Here is a 15,364-nt window from a genome sequence, read left to right as displayed (position 1 = left end):
CATACAAGAACTACACAAAACGTTAAACCAAAACTGATCCATGTGTAAGTACGGTTAGTTTGGATTAGAGGGGCTGAATTTCCAAAATCCTGGATCAAACCAGTTCTAAATCTCCAGTATGCCAAACCACAGTTTTGGGGAATTTGGGATGCTCAAGCATTTTCTGCCGTCTGTAAACAGACTTTGTTTTTCTGAAAGCCATTAGTGATACAAAGTACATGTTGACCTGCACCCCTCGTAAACATTAACGAAGGTTTGATTCAGGGGTTTAGCTTATCTCAAAATGACCAAATTTGAAAGAGTTCATGGCAATAGTTTGCAAACCCACTCACACCGAAGTAAGTAGGTGTTTTCACTGTAAGTTGCCCGAAGAACGTAGCACCGTGTATGTTTAAAGCAGAACCGATTTAAACACAGGAGTTACATGAAGAAGGGAAGAGAAAGGTCATGAGGACCTCTCTCAGAAATATTAAAAAAATAACAGTGCGAGTCTCTAGGCCAGTTTCCTCTGAAACGTAACACTGACACTACTGCTGAACCACTGGGAGACACTGTACCTTTTGCACTGATGCTGCGAAGATCCGTGATTTTCATTAAGATCTTTGGGAACATATGAGGCTTGTTGGGTCGTCTCTTTCGGATATAAATCTTCAGTGCTTCAAGCAATGGTTCCTGAAGCTTATCCACTTTCATTGGTTCTTCAAGGTCCTGACGATCTGTAGGAAAGTATATCACTTGTATGATTTTAAATATTTATTTTTTTTTTTTTACAAATTCCAAATCACAGAAGCTCCTCCATGTTCTTGATTAGAACTCCATGAATTTCATCTTTCTCTCTACTTGAGAGTAATACTACTACTCTATAGGTGAGTATTCCATAGGAAGCGGATAAACCATGGCTTTCTGAAACTTAGATTCATTTTTCCTTGGTGACTGGAGAGGTTTGCCGTTTGAGTGGTCCAGAATTACCAGTTTGCTCTTGTACCTCCCTCTCCAAGGGGAAAACACCTTGCTGCAACCAATTTCAGAATTAATTTTGTATGCATCACACAAGCCACCTAGGTATACAAAGAGATTACGGCTAACTTATTTTTGTCTCAATACTGAAATAAAATGAGTTCCCACCAGGTATCAGCAGATGGCAGTGCGAGCTTGAGTGACAACAGACGTCACCCACAAACCAGGGCGCACTGGTCCCATATAAAGGACATCTCGGAACCTGTCAATGCTTTTGATGGGTTACGGTTAGAGACACCTGGAATCGGAACGGTTTTGTACTAAAAGGCTGTTGCCAACACTGACTGGCTCTGGCTTGGCCATTCTCTAGTGGCACCTTGTCTGTGATTCAACAAAACAGCCCGCCCGAACAAGGTGTCTTTCTGTGGCTAGTCCAGATTTCGCAGAGGAGGAGGGAGGGAGACTGGGTGATTAAAATACCAAATTTACAGAGGATTTTGGAAACCATCTGAGGCTTCACTTTTTGTGTTTTATAACCACGATGTTACTTGACAATGTCCCTTTCGAGTTGTAATCAGCCTCCCCAAATCATGTCCTCAGTGCCACTATGCCAATTTCTTAGTATAATTTTTTCTTTTCCTAAAGAAAGTTGTCACCAATGACTTCCGTGTGGATGTAACTATACGCATACGCACGCAACTATAAATCACCATGAATAAAAGCAGTGTAACGGGCATCTTGCCGTAACAAAGGTCATTCGTACAGGCACCCACGTACTGCTTAGAGAAAAATGCAGCAGGATGTATCCTGCGGTCCTTTTTTGGGCAAATGGCAGGATGGGTTGCCTGACAGCATGACGCGATTCATTTAAAAACCTAGCAATAACAAAACCAGTAACTATCACCAGCGGAAAACAAACCTTTAGTGTTTAGTGGTTTATATAAAACACATGATATTATTTACATATCAATATCTTTTAGACACATCTTAGTACAGGAAAGCAAGACAAGTAAAGCATGAATGAAGATAGTATTGTGTCTGTCCTTTCCAAACGCGTCCGAGTTCGTGCCGTACGATACCTCCACAGATTAAGCAGATGGCACTGAGGAGACCCGTTTCTGTATCATCCATTTCCAAAGGCAGGAGCTGGTTGGCAAACGTGAACACGAGATCAGTCAGCGGGCCAAATCCGGCGTTGTGCATCTGAGTTCGGTTTAGGGTAAGGCCATCTGAAAAGGTCATGGTGTCTTGTTCTGGTGTGTATCTTGTGCAAATTCTAAGGATCTGTGGAAGGACAAAAAAAAAGAAAAAGAAACCTGAAGAATTCAATCCATGAAAGGTTAGTTTCATTTTCTTGATGTGGCAGATTACCCACAGAACTGCAGGATGCAGCCATGTCAAAACGATCCGAAATCAAACTGCTGTTTGTTCGGTTCTAGTAGCACAAAAATTCTCTAGTACAACAAAAATATACTCGATTGACTATGGGTGTTGTTTATAACAGAAATTTCCCCCCACGTTATGAAATAATCAAAACTTCGGTGCAATTCTCACCACTTACGTCACCAACATTACCACGATACTCACACAACCCGCCCTCTAATTAGCACACTACACACACACCGAACTACAGGACGCTACTGCGCTGCTGGTCTGATCCAGCAAGACCATAAAACCATCTCGCCTCTTTGAACACACACATATTTCACTGATTTGGGGGATAAATTTTGCTTCTCCGGGTTGTGTCTTTGCTAAGGACAAACTGTCTTTGCGGCACCTTGTGTGGGGAGCGCGGACAGCTGCGAGCTGGAGAAACAGGCAGAAGATAACCCGTGCTTTGGGGTGCCTGCCTCTTGTCTATGCCCGCCGACAGGAAAACCCCGCTGTGTGAAAACAACGCGTGAGAGTTCCTGAGGGAGCAGCGCAAAGCCCTCCATCTCCTGAGCAGCTGCAGTCACGGTCTCCATGGAGCACTGCTTCTCTCGCACCTGAGCGGATTGTCACGCTTTGAACCTCCGCAGGGCAGTGCGCGGGGCTGGCGGCAGCCCGGCCCGCAGCCCGGGGAGTCGGCCCAGCCTGTCGTCTTTTATGGCTGCTGTTCATTCCATGTACTGGAACGCCAAACCTCCTCACCAGCCGGCTGGCCTCTCAACTTCCCTGTGGCTCCGGCACTTCCCCCACATGGAGCTGCGGGCAGCGCTGGCGAGGGCGCACACCCTGCCCGCCCCCTGCAAAGCACATCCTCCCGCTGCCAACCGAGCCATCCACTCCCGGACAAAGCCCAGGCTGCGTAGGGTTTGGCAGGCTTTGGCCGACAGCCACCCGGCGCTGACCCCAGACGGAAGGGCGCTGGAGGGGAGGATGGGGATTCACACCTCTAACTGGACAGGGAGGAAGGTAAAACACATGAACAGAACACCGAGGATGCTCGGCGTTTTGTTAGTAGGTGCCTCTGGGGGAACGGTGGCGTCAGGAGTGCTGTCGCAGCGGAGGTGGCAGCATGGACAGAAAGCATGTGTGCAGGAACGCTTTTGTCTCTCGGAGCAAACCCAGGATGTGTCCCAGGATAGACTCCGTACGGCACAGGCTCATTTGTACAGCTGCTAGGAATGAACACTGCCTTAAGGATCAAATAAAAGAGACGTCCATCATGTTGACATATTTCTGTTATACATACATATATATATATCAATGCTTAATGTTTAAAATAATCAGAGGTGGGAGAAGGCCTATCCCTAAACTAAAATAAAACAAAAACTTGCAGAAGTCTAGCTGATTAGCTGAGCTAAGCCTACAGCCATATTTTTTCAGAGCCTGACTGTATTTATTTCCCATACAGCCATCCTACTTTGTTTTAAAGATTCAACAAAAAAGATTTACATGAATATAAGTGAGCACAGGGAGAATTTCCATTATTCCTATAGCTGCCGAAGCTCTGACTCAGAGGCCCCAGCACTTGGCAGCTGACCAGTCTGGGCTTGGTTCTCCCACTTTCATCTTTCCCTGGCAACAGTGCTCCAAATAAGCAGGGAGGAGAATGAGGAGGACATGGCATGTAGGAGACCTACAGGGAAGCTTTTATTTCTCCTCTTAAATTCCTCAGTAAGAGGCTTAATAGGGCGTATTTCTGCAGCAGGCTCTTCAACTATTTCTGTCTCAGCAATAATCTTATCTCACATTGTGGGTACACGTCGAAGCACTGAGACTCTGTGTGGCTGGACAGGCACGTTTCACATTGTTCCCCTACCCCTGAGGTAGAGGAAGCTCTCGAAATTACTCGAATCCATGACCAAGAGAGGCACGAATACAAATGCATGGCACTCAAATTCTTGACTGGCCACAAATTCACCACTAATATAAATGATCTTAAAACGCTGCTGGTTAACTCCAAAGGTTTTGTGTAGTAGCCAAAGAGTATTTTAGGATTATTAGCAGAAATTAACATTATAAAGCACAGCACTCTGTCAATAAGAGACAACATATTTACCATATTCTGCGCTGCCAGTAACCACTGGCAGTTCTCTCCCCTAAAGTTTGCTGTTGGTTATCCTTCTAAATCATTAAAAGGATTGTAAGGAAAGCAGAAGAGACATACAGAGTATGTTGCTTTCAAGAAAAGCGAGGTTGAAAACTTTGTGCATTTATTGAGAAACCCGAGAGCTACTTGTTTTACTTCTCTAATGGCACACAAGAGAAACTGGAGTGCAACTCTTCCCGCCTGAAGCCTGCACGTGCAGTAGCTGCACGTAAGGGTGCGTGGCCTGTGATGGGGTGTCCAACCTTTTGAGGAACAAGGCTCTGTACTTCTTCAGTGGCACTGATCTTCCCTTAGCTCAGCTGGGGAGAAAAGCAGCCCCTTTTATTCCAGTGCTATTTTAATTGCTAAGCCTTAGCAATGAGAGTTCCCCCCTCCACACCCCCAGGACTCCAAGCCCAACAAATTAGCAGAGCAGGACTTGGAGCTAAATCGGGCAATGCCGTGGTGTCTCCTGAAGCCTGCCTGCAGCTTCCCTGGCAGCTGCCCGAGCAGGGGCAGCAGATGGGTTCCTCCCTATCCTCCCTCCAAGGGCAAGTCTTGATACCAGCTGCCACTGCTGCACCGCCCAGAGACTCCCAGCCCAGAGGGACTGGGGTGACCCGGAGCAGGCGTCCCAAACAACGCAGAGGCCGCGCACGTGCCTCCTGCTGCACAACGGGCTGCTGGCTCCCTCGCTGCGAAGCTCTCGGCGCTCACCCCTGGTGCCGTAAGCCCCACTCCGTTTGGGGGGTGTGTTCTGGGGGTGCTCAGCAAAGACCTACGAGATCACTGTCCCCCAGGGCTAACGCAGAGGAAGACTTCCAGGCTGGATCCTCATCGGGAACGAACTTGGGGTTAGGTTACTCAGCCTGGAGTCCTTGTGGGCACGCACAGAAAGAGACTTCCAGGGGCCTTGCAAAAACTGTAATCAAAACATAAAGGTCCCGTGGAATTTACCTACTTCCAGGCTTAGGCAGCAACTAGGATGGCTTTTTGCAGAAGGCAGACTTCAGGCTTCGTGCCGAAATGCTGCGCCAGCCATCAGCCGGAGGAGCCTGAAGTGCTTCTGATGGGCACTGGTGCAGCTGAAGCTCAACTGAGTGGTTTCTGCAATGCACTTCGCTCGACTGCAGCAATCGGGTCTCAGGTTTCTCCTACATTCCTTCGACATTATCCCACAACACGCCGTCATTAAACTCTGAGACAGATCATTCAAAACTTCTTTTTTTTAAATTTGTGCCCTTCATCAAGATCTGTGAAACGCCATGGATATTGCTGATTTGCTGCTAAATGTTTCTTGGGCAAACTTCCAGTGTCAAAGTGAAGCTGATTTCAAGCTCATACTCACTGAAGAACATATGGGAAATGTCAGCACTTCAAAATAAGAAATCACGGTATCTTTCTCCGTTTTAAACTGAAGCGCTGTCTAGAAGACATCCTCTTAATGTCCTCAATGCTGTTTAGATTTTGTAACCAAGCCAAGTATTTTAGTTGTCACTCTGCTCTTAAATACCTCTTGCAGCCATAAATAAGGTTCTTGCCCATGATTAAAGGACCCTTTGTTTTAAGGAATATTTATATCTTAAAGCGTCCGGGGTTCCTATGAGCCAGTTACAAATCGCAAAGCAAAAACCCTACAGGTCACACAAAACCAAAACCATCCAGAAAGTTGCATTTACATAATTGTTACTACCATAGAATTGTTACTCGTTTTAACAGATTTGTTAAGGCAAGCTGGGGTTTTTTTTAAGAAATCCTGTTGTTAGACACTAGCTGCCTTAGCTGGCTGGGACGGCCTCTCAAGAGGAGAAACCCAAGCAGGTGACTCTGCAACAATGAACAAGCCCCCACGGTGCTGCCATACCGTCAGCACGGGTTATTCCGCACTCACAAACACCTTCCTAGCATTAACATGCAGGGGGTTACAACAGAAAGCAAAAGCGACATTATTAAGGATTAGTGTTCAAGGACTTGCCACGTTTTTATCCATCGGATTTAAGACAGGTTGGACTCTGGGCTCTTTCCACATCCAATTTGCCAGAGCTCAGTGAGGCTGGGGATGCTCGAACACTGCCGGGCCAGCGCACCAGCAGACAGAAGCGCTCACTTTTACGAGGGTTACTAACTGAATTTTAGTCATATTTATCCCCAAAACTTTTGGCACCAGAGCAGATACAAATCCCACCATCCTCGATCGGCGCCTTCAGCTGCCTTGCGAGACTTGATGTTATTTCCCTTCCAGAGATTTTGTTTGTTTGTATATAAAACAATTCTTTGGCCCATACCCAGCGGAGTTACTGAGCTCCTGGCACCATTTCCTTTGTCAGTCTGTTTAAGGGAGGTTTAAGCATCCACAGCCACAGGAACCAAGTGAGCAGAGCCCTTGGCAGGGTCTACAAAAGCTGAAGACTCCTCACAGCCCAGACAGCGCTGCTGGGTGGGCAGGGAATGTGGGTCCTGCTGGCGGGGGGAGCCCGGCCACCCTACCTGGCTGGGCTGGGAGCCCCACGCCGTTCCGGCCACGGCTCTGGGGACACGTCCGGGGGATTGCACAGCAGCGGCACGGTGAGCGCATGCCAGCGAGGCTCACGCCCACACTGGGCAGCACTCACACAGCAGACCACAGGCAAGCACCAGCAGCGGGCGGGGGAACGCTGCTCACCCCGCCTCTCAACACACAATGAAATAAAACGTTCAGAACATGCACGACTCGGAGAACTAGCTGGCCGAGGGGGAAAGAGGCACTATTAAAACACCGCTCCAAGTACTGAAGTTCAGCTTAAATGAAGATACAGAGCTGCGTTACAATTCCCATTATGTGCAGGTGATGTGGGTTTAATGGATACGGGCATTTCACAGGCAGCGCCAGCACCGCACATTACTGTGCTCACGGTAATTATCCCTTTTTCTTTTTAAGCAGTGCATAAAATAGTCACATAAAGCTTGTGTAAATGTCGCACAGGAAAGCCAGGGCTCTTCGCAGTAACCGTGTCTTATCTGCTCCTGTTTTTGGAAAAGCCTCAGCTCCTCCCTACTACGGGTCGCTGTGGCACTCGCTGCACTCTGCTCGCTCGGATGGGTCACCTTCTCCTGCTCCGTGAAAAATAAACAAGAGAATGAGCAGGTGATCGGGAATGACAGGTCCCAGTAAAGTTTATAACTGGAGCTCGGAAGTTGCCACGTGGCCACAAAGTAAACGTGGTGCATTGTATTAAAGAATCAACCCTTTCTATCCATGGATTAGTCGAAATAAAGTCACCATTTACCACCCGCTTCATTATTCTTTTTCTACCCTGGCAACTAGGCTTCTATTTGGCCACTTCCATCAAAGGCTGTGAAGTGCCTTTATCTGGGCACTTCAGATAAAACCACTAGCAGAAAGGCTACCCCTAAACACTGGATATTGTCCAGCCAGTGCTGGCAACACAAGCAGTGAGCGGAGCTGCTGAGGGCACTCCGTGCCCCAGGGGCTATGCAGGCTCCCAGTGTAAGCTCCCACTACCCACCCCAAGAAAGAATGCCAGGGGCTCATGGGGTCCTGAGCCATTACAGAATTAGGGTATAGGTTTTTTCCAGCAGCTACGGAGTCCGGGTAAGGCAGCTCCAAAGAGGAGGTGGCAGCTTCAGGGCTCAAGTTTTAAGCGTAAAGAGTTTGGACGTGCAGATTCTTGCTATATCCTGACTCCTCCCCACCATTTTTGGGTAGTTTCTGTATTAGCCATTTGTTACTGGTTACGACAGCAAAGCACAAGGCAGTTCCACAGGCATCCCATACCTCTGGCAGCATACACTTGAGGCAGCGCCACAGTTTATCGATTACTGTGTGCCTTTTGGTGTAAGGGGCACATAACCCTGTCTTACCAGGACAGAGCTGGCAATGACAGGCGTGCAATTGGCAACGAATGGCCCGGCCCTGCCCCGCAGAGGGACCACACACTCAAGGATGAGATGGCCAAGCCTGAATAAGCACCTGGACGAAGGGGATGAGAAGTAACTCTCGGGCACGACAGGGCAGCCTCAATCTTCCCCTTTTTGTAGGCCAAAGAATGATATATCCCTACCCCTCTCCCACCCCTCTTCCTCCTTCATCCATGTCCTCGAGATGCAATTCTTCAAAACAGTTTTTGATAAAACAAGAGGAAAAGGTCACAGCAGTTAACGTGCTCCTCAATATGATCATGTTTGAAACAAGATTAATTACTTCAACTTCGAATTCTCTAGTTTAAACTCCTCTGTGTCATGCCAAAAAATGCATCTACAGTAGGCATCTTACAATGGGCTTCTTGGCCAGGCCTAGTCAACCTGAAGGTCTGTGCTCAGAAGAAAATATTTAAAGCATGTTTGAAACACAATGAAAATATTAACTGTTTTACTGAGAGTTATTGCTACGACCAAGAATAAGAAGTATATTTGCCACTAAAAGCCTGAAGACCTCTGAGGTCTTGATAAAGAAATGCTGAGATCCCAGAGGGTTCCTCTGAAGGTCAGCGTGACAGAAACAACTGGAGACAAAGAGAGGGAAGACAGCTTGTCTTGACATAGCAGCAAGGTCTGGAGAAAAACTCCAAGCCCATCTGCACAGTTCCCTGCTGCAGGTTGTACGTTTGCCTACTTAAAATTAAATGATATTTAGCTAAAAACTGTACAGAGTTCGTTACTGAGTCCGCTTCCACAGGTGCCTGCAGCACGGGCGAAGGCAGGGCGTTCTGTGTGCCGCAGGCTCGTGCCTGCCGGGCTCCGGGTGCACCAGGTTTCCCTCTACAACCTGCAAAAACCTCAATCTTAAGATCTGTATCCTGTTCCTCAAATCACCTCACCACCACAGGTACAGCATGTCCCTAAAACATTCCACAGTGGACTGTCTTTCTAGGTAACCTTTATGCAGCGCAGTATATTTTGAAGGGAGGAGGAAGGAAAGATAATTAGATGCCTTCTCAGCACGAACGATAACGAAATTTTCCCAAAGTTGCACATATTTCAGGTTAGTGGCACAACACCAAAATGTGCCCTTCTTGCAACTACACTGAAATCCACAAACTACAGGCACTTACTTTGGAAGGTACGCTAATCCCACGTAACGCATCGGCAGACGTGCTAGAGCCCGCTCGCGACCGTAGCAGACTACTGGGTAAGCTCAGTTCTGCAACCATAAGGCCGGGGCAGTATTTGACCCCCCCTTCCCTGTCATTTGCAGTAAAAAGAGCAAGAGAAAATACACGAGTAGTGTAACAATGATGTTAAAAATACGTACCAGTATATCCAGGCAGGCGGCTTTAAGTAGAGTTATCTGGTCTGCAATGGTCAAACTCGTAAAGCCCGGCAATCGCTTTGCAAATTCCACTATTTTAATAATGCACTTTGTTGCAAGTTCACTGAATTTGTCCCAAAGCCCGAGGTCCAGTCGAACCCGATGATCTGCGCTGGAGTTCTGGAAAGACAGAGAGAAGGCACCATAAATCAACAACGTCCCTTTCGGTAAACGGTTTTCAAGGCAAAGAAACAACAACTGAGTATTCCTTCCAGAAGTAGTTTCTATTAACATTCCAGGCATTTTCTGCAGCTTGCTGTTGGGATGATGCTGGTTTTAAACTTGGATTAATCGCCTGAAAATTCCTTGGATATTTCTCTGTTACTTACGATTGCAGAGGCCATCTGCACAAGGAACACAAATGAACTTAAACATTTCCAAATGCCACAATCATTATTCTTCCTTGCCATTATATAATAAGTGCATTGAGAGAGACAATTTACAGTTGTACCCCAGAAAAGATAAATGAACAGTGGAACAAGAATATCAGGTCCTCATCTGGAAAAAGCAGGACAATATTTGGAACACAGTTTCACATACTTAAGGTCTTAGCAAATTAGTTCTACTTAATTTATCTGCTCTGTGGCTCTGCAAGAGTTTTACAGCTTTCTCAAGCTACGCTTTCCCATGAGTGAAAGAGCATTTCTTTACATGACGTTAGGAAAAACGCTATGTGCACTGATGAATCCTATGTGCTCGTTTGACGAGGCATCCAACATATACCCTACACTGTTTGAAGCGTTACAAGGACAATGCAGCTGTATCTTTCAGAGACTGTTTCCATATATTCATGTCTCTTAACCCAAAAGTCAGCAATTTGCTAGGATGCGTAGCAAATCTGTGTTAAGTCTGTGATTAAATTCACGTTTTCACACATTCAGAATAACCACTTAACCTCTGAAAAAGTTAAACATGTCAGCCAAGAACCGGCTGACTCAAAAATATTTGATGTTAGTCCAAAAAAAGATGGGGGCATGGGGAGAGCTGGTGAGCTATTTCCAACCCATCCGTGATTCCTGTGGGGTGACGAGAAACGGGTAACGACAGAGCTCTGAAATACCCGAGGCCCCTCTCCTTCTTCCCCAGCATCTCATTCCCATTTGGCCAGCATTTCACCCAAGGCTGTTTGGGATGCAGCCAGTGTGACGGTCCCCCCCACTATCTGAGGAACCGCCAGGTTGAGCGCGTGTTGCAGCTGCGTTCAGGGTCTGGGCGATCTCCTCTGCATCGCAAGAGGAATTTTACCTGTAAAAACGTGCTGGTAATGAATTTGCAAAAGGTGCTGAGCTGCGACCACAGAAAACCAAAGGCAGAGTTTCTCTTTTCCATGTCTCGTCTGAGTTTGTTGACTAACCAAGAGAGAGGCATCTCCAAAAAACGCCCACCCACTCCAGACAGGTACTTAAGGCAGATAAGGGAAAATCGCCTCCGATAGTGGCTTTCTCCCCAGCTGCACAGGAAGCTGACGTGATTAGTTGCCTTAGTCTTAGCTGGCTGAAGTTAAAATGTTAAATTAACTTCTAAATTAAAGTTAAATGAGATGAGTCTCGACCTAAAAGTCTAACAGACATAGCAGATAAATAGCCATCGAAAAGCACCCAGTCCACACAGGTCGCGCTTTCTCGGAGGAAACATCTCTAGTGACCCTGCCACCATCGCTGCCGACAGAGAGGACAGCCACCTCCTTGGAAACCTTTGAAGGCATCAGCTTTCTTCAGTTCATGGGAAGGACACAGGGCCTGAAGAGGTCGATGAGGGGACGGGGGGTGAGCTCAGCTTGGCTGTGATGCTCCGTCACCCCCTGCCAAGGCTGCCTTCGCAGACACCACAACCAAGATGAAAGTCCTGACAGGTCCCAAGGGCACTGCCAGCCTGACATTCACCCTCACTTGCAACAGGGTGGAGACTCGAGATGGTAACGTTAGGCCCTTATTGCGAAAAATAAACGCTAACTGTACTGAACAGTTTGAAGGTGCGTGCATGCTCTTCCCCACTCTCCCTCTTTTTAAGGGATAAGAAATTAACTTCATCATTTCTATTTGAATTTTTATTCCTGGAACTTCCTCTATTTTGATTTTTCTTTTTTTTAAATGACAGAAGAAAAGATAGGAGAAAATGTCTTTATAATCCTAAACCTGAAGAATTGCCTTCAAAATGGTCCAAAACTAATGGGTTAACAGTCATCGTAATGCCCTTTGAAACATTTCTTTTGGCTACTGGAGTATGCATCCTTCAGATTTATTTTATTTCATCCTCAAGGACCTTGGTGAAATACAGTACATTGGAGGAAAAATAAGATCAAGATGTGCAGTCATTCAGGCTGTAATTAAATTTAATAGGCAGTTTATCCAGTTCATAGAAAGATGGCATAGCGGAGAGCTACACAGAGCAGAGCCTAAAGCAGGAAATCATTTTACAATAGGGTATCCATCTGGAAAAAAAGACGTTGCATGAAACCAGCAAGTGTGAACGAAATCTTCATCAGTATCATATGAGGTTACTTCATCACGCTGCAGTACCGGCAACGGGAAGTTTGACATGTCTGCTATTAAGAGTAATGCGCGGCCGTCTTAACAAATGTAAATCTAACTCGCTATTATGCAAACTGAAGAGAAGGGGCAGTTAATAAAACACAAAACAACCGCGTGTTTTACTACGCCGGGTGCCAGGTTCCTCTGGAGCTAATGTGGCTTACACATTATCTTTGAGATGCTACAAATGGGAAGATTTTTAACGTTTTATTTGGTAATGAAGGCAGTTGCAAGCGCCACGCAAAATTGCTGGATTTTTAGCAGTATTTCTGAATACGTAACGCCAAAACTGACTCCATATCAACGTACAGGTTGAACAATAAAATACAGGGCTAATAAAATGCATGTTAGAAATGGAAACTCTGATTAAATTTGCCTGGGGATCTCCTCTAACTGTGCTGCGAAAAAGATGCAGACGCTATGACTTTTCCTGAATATTTTACTGAAGCATTTTTTTGGGTGTCTTTTCCAGGAGCAGCCTTGCATGTTTTTCAGGCCTTTGCACCAGTGCACATATGGTGGAACAATATCGTAATACACCCTAGTGGCATCTTTATCAGTGGAAAAGCCCAACCTTGCTATGAAATCCAATTAAACGGCCGTTTTTGCCACATAAATTGATCCCATTTTTTCCATCATTTTTGTTTTTTCATTGCAGGCTGCTCTATCTCCACATTAATGATACGGGATGAGGTACTCGCAGAAACATACACAGTAGCAGAATCCCCACCGTCTTTAAAATCCACTTTACAAAGGAAACAAGGCTCACAGGGGCACTCTGCCCTAATCAGGAACACTTGCTACGCCTCTTTAGTAAAAGCAGCAATGCACTCCAGCTCCGGCGAGTGCACCGAGGACCCCAGCACACATCTCTGCTCAGTCCCAGCACCAGGAGATTAACAGATACACATATATCCCTCTGCAATGGCACAGAACAACAGCTGTGTAACTTCTAAGCCCAGTACTTACAAAGGACAAAACGCTTCCGAGATGCAAAACCTCTTTTGCTTCCAGCCAGCCAAAAGCAACCCAGGAGAACCTGCAGCAAGGGTCCGCAGAGTCAAAATTATTTTCTGTTTCATCCTCCCTTTATCACGAGGCTGGATGCAACACAGCTGTAGACTTACAGATAATACCAGTCTCGAGGGACAAGCAGTACAGTTACACTCAATTATACTATAAAGTATGACATCTCCAGAGAAATTACTACGGCATTCTCTCCTACCTGCATGACAGTAATAAAACAGATCTATTTATGATGGACTTTTGAAATCCATTACGTTTAAACAGCTTGCTGATTCCCATCATCGGCGGAACTATACTTGCCACTGCCCACCAAATGCAACTGTTAAGTCAAATGACCCAGGGAATTCAATACCAGTGCTATTCTCCCATTATTTTAAGTAGACTTTTATTAACTATGCAAAGCATGGTAATTATTACAGATAGGGACACTTTTTCTTTTTAAAGAGCAGATGGATATTAAAAAAACATAATTGAAAATGCTTCTCCCAAACCATTTTTGAACAGGTAAAATACACAATGGAAGAAAAAATCATCATGTAACCTTTCCCTCTGGGAAATGCAGGCTGCAGTGCTCAAGAGCGAGAGGAGCCAGATACGCAAGCCAAATGTCTCAACAGATTTTTTTTATGACTGTATCTCTACAAGGTCTTTTTTACTCCACCCTCTATACTTAACATTCTTTGCTCTTTTTAGCAACAAAAAAAATCATGTTTTAAATCAACCTGAACGACCACGTAACCGAAGGCACACAGGGGCCGCGCTCACAGAACAGTTTCTTCCATCCACCATCTCTCTATCAGAACGCAAGTGCAGAGCTCAAGAAAGTCAAGTGAATCCACATCGATTCAATACACTCACTTCTCACCTCGCACTTAAAGAATTAAATAAAAACTCTGCGGTTACAAAAGCAATCTGTATGCTCAGCAGTGTGAGCACGCCATGCTTCACGACAGCTAGCCTGCAGAACTGGGCATAAAAGCAGGACTGGTGGCAATCTTCTACCCCTGCTAGCTTGTTACTATCAAGAAAAGCAGAATGGCATTGGCTTCTAGCTCCCCTTGGACTCAGCGTTTAGAAAAAGGGCTGTGTGCTCCTTTTTTTTTGACTTCTTGTTTCTATCTCAAGGGTCTCAAAAGGAAAGATTATTGCCTGAGCCCTGCCGTTTGATCAGCAGCGGGTGGTGTTGTCCAAGCATCCAAGCTGTGCTCCTCTGACCAGCACGCACACCTTCCGCCTCCTGGACTTGCAACAGACCAACAATAAAAACAAGAAATCTCTTTCCCCAAGCTATCTCATCTGGCACGAGATATGAATGACCAATACCCAGCCTCACAGAGAACGTGGTCAGGTCATGGTTACTCGGGACCCATAGACAGACCAGATTCTATCTGTTCGTTACTTAGATCCAGGTGCTCTCAGTACAGGCTCTGAAATTCCAACAGGGACGTCAACTCACCATGGGGGTCAGCAGGAACCCAAGGAGGATTGTGGGTGCGGTGGGTGTGATATGCAACTAGACCCTCTCCAATTTCATCCACTTGTGTCATTTCAAGAGTTAAAACATTAATGATATTTAAGCATCCAATACATAATGCAAGAGTATAGGTGTCCAGGTGTATCTTTCAAGCCTCTGGGATCGTTGGCCATTACCAGTACGAAGTACCATCACACCAGCTGCAGCGTGCTCTTCTAATGCAGAGGTAACACAAAAGTACATACCAAAACGTTCACATTGGGAGCTGCACCGATGGATTATTCTGGGATACCCAGACCATTTGCAAGGCAGCCTGTGAGCAATAAACTGTGGCATGCATACCAGCCTGGCTACGCATCCCAGCTGCGGACATCTGATCACCTCTTCTGCAAGGCATAAACTCACCGTCTTTGAAATGGGGAGATTTTTTCACAACTTGTTTAGAAGTGCTCTTGCATTTGCAGAAGTGTGAGAGCCTGTTTGGAAGATTTTATTCGCTCCAAGACGAGGATGCAACTGCACGTGCTGAGAGGAGGGGTGGAGGGCATTAA

The 15,364-nt window shown here is 46.0% G+C and overlaps 1 protein-coding gene across 4 annotated transcripts in view; it reads right to left on the bottom strand.

The window, feature by feature from the left end:
* The window catches only part of RARB (retinoic acid receptor beta), a 192,317-nt gene that overhangs the window by 2,323 nt on the left and 174,630 nt on the right, over positions 1–15,364 (bottom strand). For 3 of the 4 annotated variants that reach the window (XM_086614247.1, XM_086614248.1, XM_086614249.1), the window contains 3 exons: positions 9,726–9,902; positions 2,037–2,241; positions 558–716 (listed from right to left, as the gene is read on the bottom strand). In XM_086614247.1, coding sequence (XP_086470373.1) covers positions 558–716; positions 2,037–2,241; positions 9,726–9,902 — 541 coding nt within the window. The remainder of the gene's footprint in view (positions 1–557; positions 717–2,036; positions 2,242–9,725; positions 9,903–15,364) is intronic. The other variant, XM_086614250.1, reaches the window with a different exon arrangement.

Source organism: Tauraco erythrolophus, chromosome 7 (genome assembly GCF_009769465.1).
Source record: "Tauraco erythrolophus isolate bTauEry1 chromosome 7, bTauEry1.pri, whole genome shotgun sequence".
NCBI classification, from domain to species: Eukaryota; Metazoa; Chordata; class Aves; order Musophagiformes; family Musophagidae; genus Tauraco; species Tauraco erythrolophus.
The sequence above is the reverse complement of the archived record's forward strand: the minus strand, read 5'-3'. Positions and strand labels throughout refer to the sequence as shown.